We start from the raw sequence: 8,347 nt of genomic DNA, 5'->3' as shown, positions 1-8,347 counted from the left end.
CCCGCGTGGGCCGCGGGCGCCCCCTGGCGGCCGGGGAACCAAGTCCGGGCCGCCGCCCACAGATCCCGTGTGACGCCGGCGCTGCCATCTTTTCTCCGGGCAGCGACCAGCTTGGTGAGGTCACTGCCGTGTACTGTGTCTTCCGCCTTTGTCCACCCGTATCTGAAACGAGGCCGTAAAATCGCAGTTCGAGGCGCTTTTTGCTTGGAAAACCTGGCAGCACCGGGTGGGACTTCGGCTCGGCGGAAATCGGCTCGGTGTCGCCTCTACCAAGGTGGCGGCGCCGGAGCACGTCATGAGCGGCGCGCCGCCGCGGGCCGAGTGCGCAGGCCCCGTGACGTCACCGACACGCGACCGGGCCGGTGCCGGGGGAAGAGGTAGGAGCGGCTGCGGCGCGGGCGGAGCCGGGCTGCGGGGCTCGGCCTGGGGTCCTCCCGCGGGCCGGCGGCGCCGGAGATGGGCGCCCGGGGGTGGGCGCGGCGGGGAGCGGGGCCCGGGCCCGGCCTGGAGGGCGCCCTGGAGGAGGCGGGGGCGCCGCCGCGACCCTTGTCCTGCCGCGCGGGAGCCGCGGGGATTGTCTGGACCCCGGGCTCACTCTGTGGCCTCGGCTGCCTGGAAGTCGGCGTCGTCCTCCTGCCGCAGCTTTGCCGAGCGGTGGGTGCCCGGCCTGGGGGCGTCTTTTCTGCGGTTGTCATTGCCTCGGTGGTCGGGAGCCGCGGTGTTGGCGCGCGCCCTGTGCGCACGGCCGCCTTCCTGCGCCCCACCTGCCGGGACGGGATTTGCTCAGTGGTAAATAAACCGCGGCCGCTCAGGGCTGCGAGTCCCAGGCCAGCCCCGGCAGGACCGCGGGACTCCGTCCAGAGGAAGAAGCCGCCCGCCCCCAGGTGTCCTAGGAAGAACTCCCCGGCCGTCGTTCCCACTGCGCGCACCTGCGTGAGCAGGGTCTCACTGTGGCCCAGGCCGCCCTGGACCGGCAGGGCCTCCGCATGGGCCGCCCCCCGCCGGTCCAGTCGCCTTTACTGGGTTGGAAAGGGGACGTAGGCCGGGCGCGGTGCATGCTGTCGCCCCAGCGCGGCTGAAGCAGGGGCCGGACAGTTCCGGGCCCGGTGTGAAGGTCCTGGGGCGCAGGGGTGATCGGTGTCTGAAGGCGCAGATGGAGGCAGGTGCGGCTGCCACAGGGGGAGATTCGGAGACTCCATGGAGCGCAGTTGGGTACCTCAGTTTCCCCAGTGTCGGGGAGACTGGCCTCGCTTCCGATCGTGTTCCTGGGAGCCCCAGAGGGGCCGGTGGGATTCAGGATCTGTTCGGGGTCCCGCTGGGGAGTCTTGGGCAGGCAGGGGTCCTGGTCCCCGCCCCGCGGTGGGGTGAGTTTGTGTGCGCGTCGGTTCTGCAGTGACCCTGATGAGGGACCCAGGCTGCCCTGGTCCCCGCCGTGCTCAGTCCCTGTCTGATGGGCTGTCTGAAGCAGGACAGGTCCTAGGAGCCAGGTCAGGGCCTGCCGCCCCAGCACGAGCTAGCCTCATGTCACACTCACGCACGCACGCACGCACACCCCTGTTCCGGGCCACCTCTGGCCAGTAGGGCAGGGCCCTCACTACTGTTAGGAATGGAATGGTTTTGACCACATAGCCAGCTCTCCGGACCCCTGCCCACATGGTGACCGCACCCAGCTGTGCCCACAGCGCCTAGCCCAGCCCTCACTCACCCACAGCAGCCGAACGGGGCTTTGTAAGCCAGATAGGAGTGTGTCCTGAGCTCTGCCACCCTTCTCTTCCCCTCTCCTCACTCCCCGCTGGAGCCTCGGAGGACCCCGTAAACATACAGCCTCCTTCCTGCCACAGGACCTTTGCACGCTCCGAGCTGTCTGCCGGGAATCCCCTCCTGATAGGCTCCATAGCTATGGATGCACAGGGTTTCCAGAAGGGCCAGAAAGAGGGGACTTCACACACAGAGGGCTTGAGGGTGGTGATATCCTAGTGGTCCTGGGCCACAGAGTCCTCTCATTTCCCTGCACTGAGCTGGAGATGGGGGAGGCGGAGAATGTTCCAGAATAGAGCACTAGGCAGTCTGGAAATCTCAGGCCCAGCAGGCTGCTGCAGGCCCTGGCCAGGGGGTTCTGCGGTGGGGGTATTTCGGCTGTGGTTGCTTTTGGACTCATTGTGTAGCCAAGATGGCCTGAAATGGGTGATCCTCAGGCCACAGCCTCTCAAGCGTTTGGATCACAGGTAAACCCCACCACACCTGATACCCCAGCGCATACCCTCCCCTCACCTGAAGGCCAGACTCCTCAGCTTGTCCTCTTACACTGGGGATGACTGAACCACCCCACAGTTAAGGTTCTGGAGGCTTAGAGTTGAGTCAGTCACCATACAGTGCCTCCCCAAGGCACCTCTGGGTGTCTTTCCATCTGGTGGGATCCAGTGTGAGGCTCTGTGGGGTGTCCCCCATCTGCACAGATTTCTGAGTGAGGGAACTCAAATTTGCAACTCAGAACAGGGTTCCCAGATGGCAGTGGGAGGCGCTGTGCAGGGCTCCACTGCAGTGTGACTTGTAAAAGCCAGGGATGGACACCGGCGGTGACCAGATACACTCAGTACGGCATACGCTGCCATAGACTATCGCTCGCACTCCATGCTGAGCCACAGCAGCCAGAGGCCGCGTGCTGTACAAACTGCTGATGGGAGATGTCTCCACGGACAAAGGGAGAGAGGGGAGTGGGGCCGGGGCAGGGGACACAGGTGGGTCTCCTGGACGAGGCATTGGTAGTCTTTGTACTACAATGTGTTGGTGGAGGGCTTCTCTCCAGGTTCCCCAGGCCCCGCAGTCCCACAATCCAAGTATAAAATAATCACTCAGACGCTTATATTACTTATAAACTGTATGGCCGTGGCAGGCTTCTTGCTAACTGTTCTTTTATCTTTTTTTCTTTTTTTTTTTTGTTTTGTTTTTTTCGAGACAGGGTTTCTCTGTGTAGCTTTGCGCCTTTCCTGGCGCTCACTTGGTAGCCCAGGCTGGCCTCTAACTCACAGAGATCCGCCTTGCTCTGCCTCCCAAGTGCTGGGATTAAAGGCGTGCGCCACCACGCCCGGCTTCTTTTATCTTAAATTAACCCATTTTTATAAATCTATGCCTTGCCACGTGGCTGGTGGCTTACCGGCGTCTTCACATGCTGCTGGTCATGGTGGTGGCTGCAGTGTCTCTTCCTTCTTCCTGTTTCCCCAATTCTCTCTCCTTGTCCCGCCCATACTTCCTGTCTGGTCACTGGCCATCAGTGTTTTATTTATATAGAGCGATATCCACAGCAACAATGTAATTGTAGTTAAAAAAATATTCACGAGGCCAGCCTGGGCTACAGAGCGAGATCCAGGACAGGCCCAAAGCTACACAGAGAAACCCTGTCTTGAAAAAAGAAAAAAAAATTCAAAAGGTTCAGGAGAGACTCAGCAGTAGAGCCCCCGCCTAGATCCCCACTGAGGGGCTGGGGGCGTGGTCAGGGTGGAGCCCCGCCTAGAATCCCCCAGTGAGGGGCTGGGGGCGTGGTCAGGGTGGAGCCCCGCCTAGAATCCCCAGTGAGGGGCTGGGGGCGTGGTCAGGGGTGGAGCCCCGCCTAGGATCCCCAGTGAGGGGCTGGGGGCGTGGTCAGGGTGGAGCCCCGCCTAGAATCCCCAGTGAGGAGCTGGGGGCGTGGCTCAGGGTGGAGCCCCGCCCAGGTTGTGTGGGCTGAGGGTCATATACTCTAATGTGAGAGCAAAGGCTGCTGGGGCCATGTGTGCCCCTTTGCCATCCCGCGGCCGCCCAGGGTTGTGTTGTGCAGTCAACCTAGGCTACACATGGAGAGCTTGTCTTTGAAAAACCGCTTTTGTATGGTCTGTAAGTCATGGGGTGGGTGCTGGCCGCCTGCAGCCCCTCTTTCCGGTGTCCTGCAGCCTGCTGAGGGATGCCCAAGAAGTTCCAGGGCGAGAACAGCAAGTCGGCAGCTGCCCGAGCACGGAGGGCTGAAGCCAAGGCGGCAGCTGATGCCAAGAAACAGAAGGAGCTGGAAGATGCTTACTGGAAGGATGAGGACAAACACGTGATGCGGAAGGAGCAGCGCAAGGTGGGTGGGGCGGGCCTGGAGCGGCCCTAGGTGGCGGGATGGGACCTAGCGGCCAGCTGGTGTGGTGTTCAGGGCCGTGCTGGCAGGTCAGCCCGCCAGGTGGCCCTGTTGGGCTGGTGAGATGCCCTACGGCTTCCTTGGCCCGGGTGTGTGGACCGGGTCTCCGTGGCCTCAGCTCCTCCCGCAGCTCGGGTACTCCGGGCTCACACCACGATCAGATACCGATGACTACTTGGTCCTGGGCTCTTGGAACTTTCCGGAAACTGCTCCTTCTCTGGGGGCGGGATCTGCCGGCACCCAGCCCGGCCAGGTCCTCTGCCCCCGGGACAGAAGAGGTCCCGGGACCAGGAGTGGGTTCTTCGGAACCTGTGGGGAATGGAGGGCACAGGAGCCTCAGGACGATGCTGCCTCTGGCTTAGGGAGAAACTGAGGCAGACTCCTGCAGCTGCCCTCAAATACCTTTGACTGCGAACCCAGAAGGCTTTCTTGCCCCGCGTTTGGGGCGTTGGCTCACGAGTACCTCGTGAATCATCTTCGCTGCCCAGGTCCATCTGCACCAGGCGCCCGGGGCGGGGGTGGGGAAGAAGGATCAGCACCATTTGGGTGCCACCCTTGGGGCTCCGGCGGCCTCCGGACAGATGCGGCCTCCCGTGGTGACGCTGTTGCTGTCGTAGGAGGAGAAGGAGAAGCGACGCCTGGAGCAGCTGGAACGCAAGAAGGAGACACAGCGGCTGCTGGAGGAGGAGGACTCCCGGCTCAAGGGCGGCAAGGCCCCGCGCGCGGTGCCGCCGGCCAAGGTCACGCGCGCGCAGATCGAGGATTCCCTGCGCCGAGAGCAGCGCGCAGAGCCAGGTAGGCGCGGGCCAGCGCCGTGCGTCCCGAAGGACCGGGCCCGCGCCGCGTGCTCACACCCGTCCCTGTCCCCACAGTGGAGAAGGCCAAGAGCCACCTGGAGCTGCCGCTGGAGGAGAACCTGAACCGGCGCGTGCTGGACGAGGGCAGTGTGGAAGCTCGCACCGTGGAGGACGCCATCGCCGTGCTCAGGTGGGCGGGGCCGGAGGGGCGGGGCCTGTGAGGTGGGGCGGGGCCTTGCGGGCGGGGCGGGGCGCTGGGCGCTGACTCCAGGCCCCACAGTGTGGCAGAGGACGCGGACCGGCACCCCGAGCGCCGCATGCGCGCGGCCTTCACCGCGTTCGAGGAGGTGCAGCTGCCACGACTGAAGCAGGAGAACCCCAACATGCGGCTGTCGCAGCTGAAGCAGCTGCTGAAGAAGGAGTGGTTGCGCTCCCCGGACAACCCCATGAACCAGCGTGCGCTGCCCTTCAATGCGCCTAAGTGACGGAACCAGGCTCGAGTCCAGCTTGTCCAGATCCAGCTCATCGGGGTCCAGGCGTCCCCTCCAGCCAGGCCTGCCTGGGTCCCAGGGAGTCCCGAGCCTGGGGCACTCCCGGCTGCGCCCTCAGTCACCCTCAGCCATCCAGAGGGTCCCCGCTCTGAGCAACACCTAGCCCCTGTGCGCCCCATGGAGCCCGGCTGAGCACCCCGCCCAATAAAGGCTGTGCTGAGGCTGCCTGCGGCCATGTCCACACGTGTGGCGGGGGCCTCTGGTGGAGGGAGGGACCGCGTGATGACCGCGGCCGAGCCCCTGACCGCAGGCCACGGTGATCGGGAAGTGGCGCAGGCTTGAGGGCAGCGCAGACTGCCCCAGCCTGAGGGGTAAGGCGGGTTTCTCCAGCTGGGCTGGCGGAGCTGACAGGCGGAGGCCATCGGCCCTGAGAGAAGAGTATTGGATTTGAACCCGGAACTGCCTTCTCTAGCTGCATCAACCCTGAAGAGCAGAGAGGGAGTCTGGGGACCCACCAGCCTCTGTAGGCAGTGAGAACGCATGCCAGTTCGTGGAAGGCTGCGCTATACCCTGGCCACGGCCCTGTCGGCTGGACAGGCAGTGTGGGGGCGGGACATGGCAATCGGCAGCTCTTACTGCAGAATGGCGCTGACTCCGGCTGGACGCCGGCCCAGTGGTCCTAGGGCACCAAGACGGCCCATCATGAGGAGATATCGGCACGTGGGTGCGGTGGGTGGAGGATTTACCAGGTCCTGCCGTGGTGACGCCTCACACACGAAGCCGTCACCTGCCACTTGCTCCCTTCTCGCCCCTATTTTTTTCTTGGATTCTACACAGCAACTGTGTCACCCTCAAGACCGGTGATCTATCCGTTTCCTGTACCAAGAAATATGTGGGTCCCTGCAGGTGTCCCCAGCTTCCAAAGGGCCAGGACTGCAGCGAAGGGCGCTGGTTTTGATCAAATGTAAATCTCGGGAAGTGGGGCTTTGAAGAGTGTGAAAGTTCCCCACCCCATCAGAGAGGAGGACCCACGGACAAAGGCCTCGCCTGCCCTTAAAGGAGAGTGTTGGTGCACGGACGCGGCTGGAATGGTCTGGGGTGGAAAGCCGTGGGAACCAGTGTGGCAGGATGGGTCGGGGACATGGCCCAGCGACAGCACTTGGCTGCATGTGTGAGACCCTGGGCTCAGCCCAGGACTGGAAAGTAAAGAAATCCTAAACTAGGCATGGGGGTGCACACGCCCGCCACCCCAGCACTCGGGGGTGCACACGCCTGCCACCCCAGCACTCGGGGGTGCACACGCCCGTCACCCCAGCACTCGGGGGTGCACACGCCCGCCACCCCAGCACTCGGGGGTGCACACGCCCGCCACCCCAGCACTCGGGGGTGCACACGCCCGCCACCCCAGCATTCGGGGGTGCACACGCCCGCCACCCCAGCACTCGGGGGTGCACACGCCCGCCACCCCAGCACTCGGGGGTGCACACGCCCGTCACCCCAGCACTCGGGGGGGTGCACACGTCCGCCACCCCAGCACTCGGGGGTGCACACGCCCGTCACCCCAGCACTCGGGGGTGCACACGCCCGCCACCCCAGCACTCGGGGCAGTCAGTTCATGGTCGTCTTGGCCCTGTGGTGATGAAGTGGCCAGGTTGGGCTGCAGGATTCCAAAAGGGTTGTGGGGAGAGACGACTGTGCACGGCCTTGGGATGGTGGCTCACCGCGGGCACCCCGGGAACAGGACTGAGGTCCCTGGCATCTTGGAGAAGCCCTGGGCGAGGCTCGGTGGGGGTTAAGGGAGGGAACAGGAAGGCGCCATGCAGGGGGGTGGCGGCGACGTAGCAGCCTGGGGTTCGCACAGCTGGCCGTGTGCCCTGCGCCCCTGAGCGGCGCACACCGCACCCCTGAGCGGCGCACACCGCTGACTCACGGTGGCAGGCTGCTGGGACCCGAGCGCGAGGCCAGGCAGCCCACCATTCTCGGCTCCAGGTGCCTCAGCTACAAAACCGGCCTTGGTCGCTCCCCGTAAAATGGTGATGGTGTTCGCATCCACCTTGGCTGCGACTGAGATCTTAGGCAGGGTTATTCTGGCTGTGCTCTTGGGAGGCTGGAGTAGGATTTCCCGGAGTTCGAGGTCAACCTGGGCTGTGGAGACCTCTAAAGAGAGTATTCAGGAGTTAGAGTTGGCTCGGTAGGTAAGATTCCACCCGGGTTCGATTCCAGCACCCACATGGCAGCTCACAACTGTAACCGCAGCGCCAGGGGCTCCGGTGACCTCTTCTGAGCTCTGCACGGGCACCAGATCCAAGCGTGGTGCGCACACGCGTGTGCAGACTGGTGCATCCAGACAAAACACGGTACACGTCAACCACGGTACACGTCATCAACCACGGTACACGTCATCAACCGCGGTACACGTCAACCACGGTACACGTCATCAACCGCGGTACACGTCATCAACCGCGGTACACGTCAACGCTGGCAACTAAAGCCGTCTGCGTGACACAAGGTCTGGTGACCAGGATCGCCCGTAACCGGATTCTCCCGCCGGGAAGGCGTCCCACGGCACCGCGGGCCCCCCGGGTGACAAAGGAGGCCGCCAGCAGGGGGGGCAGGGGCGTGGGGCCCGCTGCAGCGCCAGTTCCTGCAAAGCCAGGCTGAGGCAGGAGCGTTGCTGCAAGTTCAAAGCCAGGCTGAGCCACATACAGAGACACTGTGTCAAATGGAAACGACGCAGACAGGGGCGGGAAGACCAGGCTTTGTTCTGCAGAAAGACCGCGTCGCCCGGAATCCCGGCCTGCGCGCCTGCGCACTAGCAGCGGGGAATCCCCGGCTCCCGGACGCGGTGAAAGGGGAGTTCCGAGCAGTTACCAAGGCGACCGGCTCGCCCTAGCAACCGCGCATCG

The 8,347-nt window shown here is 64.0% G+C and overlaps 2 protein-coding genes across 4 annotated transcripts; one reads left to right on the top strand and one right to left on the bottom strand.

Annotated features, from left to right (window-relative positions):
- The first annotated feature begins 220 nt into the window (after positions 1–220).
- Positions 221–5,668, top strand: Ccdc124 (coiled-coil domain containing 124). Of its 3 annotated transcripts, none has more exons than XM_006989139.4 (5): positions 221–377; positions 3,927–4,096; positions 4,771–4,948; positions 5,026–5,140; positions 5,231–5,668. In XM_006989139.4, exons 2-5 carry the CDS (start codon positions 3,938–3,940, stop codon positions 5,433–5,435), a joined length of 657 nt encoding a protein of 218 aa, XP_006989201.1. In that variant the 5' UTR covers positions 221–377; positions 3,927–3,937; the 3' UTR covers positions 5,436–5,668. The 3 variants fall into 3 exon arrangements, with proteins under 3 accessions (XP_006989201.1, XP_076409247.1, XP_042119017.1); XM_076553132.1 differs by having other exon boundaries at positions 354–377; positions 3,904–4,096; XM_042263083.2 differs by lacking the exon at positions 221–377 and adding an exon at positions 516–654.
- On the bottom strand, positions 4,103–4,764 carry LOC143269009 (uncharacterized). The gene is made up of 2 exons (XM_076553134.1): positions 4,556–4,764; positions 4,103–4,462 (listed from the first exon to the last, which is right to left on the bottom strand). Exons 1-2 carry the CDS (start codon positions 4,693–4,695, stop codon positions 4,300–4,302), a joined length of 303 nt encoding a protein of 100 aa, XP_076409249.1. The 5' UTR covers positions 4,696–4,764; the 3' UTR covers positions 4,103–4,299.
- Positions 5,669–8,347: the final 2,679 nt, after the last annotated feature.

The sequence above is a fragment of the Peromyscus maniculatus genome, chromosome 17, assembly GCF_049852395.1.
Source record: "Peromyscus maniculatus bairdii isolate BWxNUB_F1_BW_parent chromosome 17, HU_Pman_BW_mat_3.1, whole genome shotgun sequence".
Lineage (NCBI taxonomy): Eukaryota > Metazoa > Chordata > Mammalia > Rodentia > Cricetidae > Peromyscus > Peromyscus maniculatus.
The sequence above is the reverse complement of the archived record's forward strand: the minus strand, read 5'-3'. Positions and strand labels throughout refer to the sequence as shown.

Bases quoted from the DNA above. Each gene is read 5' to 3' on its own strand.
- Ccdc124 (XM_006989139.4), top strand. From the start codon at position 3,938: ATGCCCAAGAAGTTCCAGGGCGAGAACAGCAAGTCGGCAGCTGCCCGA. The intron at 4,097-4,770 runs GTGGGTGGGGCG...TTGCTGTCGTAG, and splicing joins TGCGGAAGGAGCAGCGCAAG to GAGGAGAAGGAGAAGCGACG. The intron at 5,141-5,230 runs GTGGGCGGGGCC...CAGGCCCCACAG, and splicing joins GACGCCATCGCCGTGCTCAG to TGTGGCAGAGGACGCGGACC.
- LOC143269009 (XM_076553134.1), bottom strand. From the start codon at position 4,695: ATGGTGCTGATCCTTCTTCCCCACCCCCGCCCCGGGCGCCTGGTGCAG. The intron at 4,463-4,555 runs GTATTTGAGGGC...CATTCCCCACAG, and splicing joins TTCTGGGTTCGCAGTCAAAG to GTTCCGAAGAACCCACTCCT.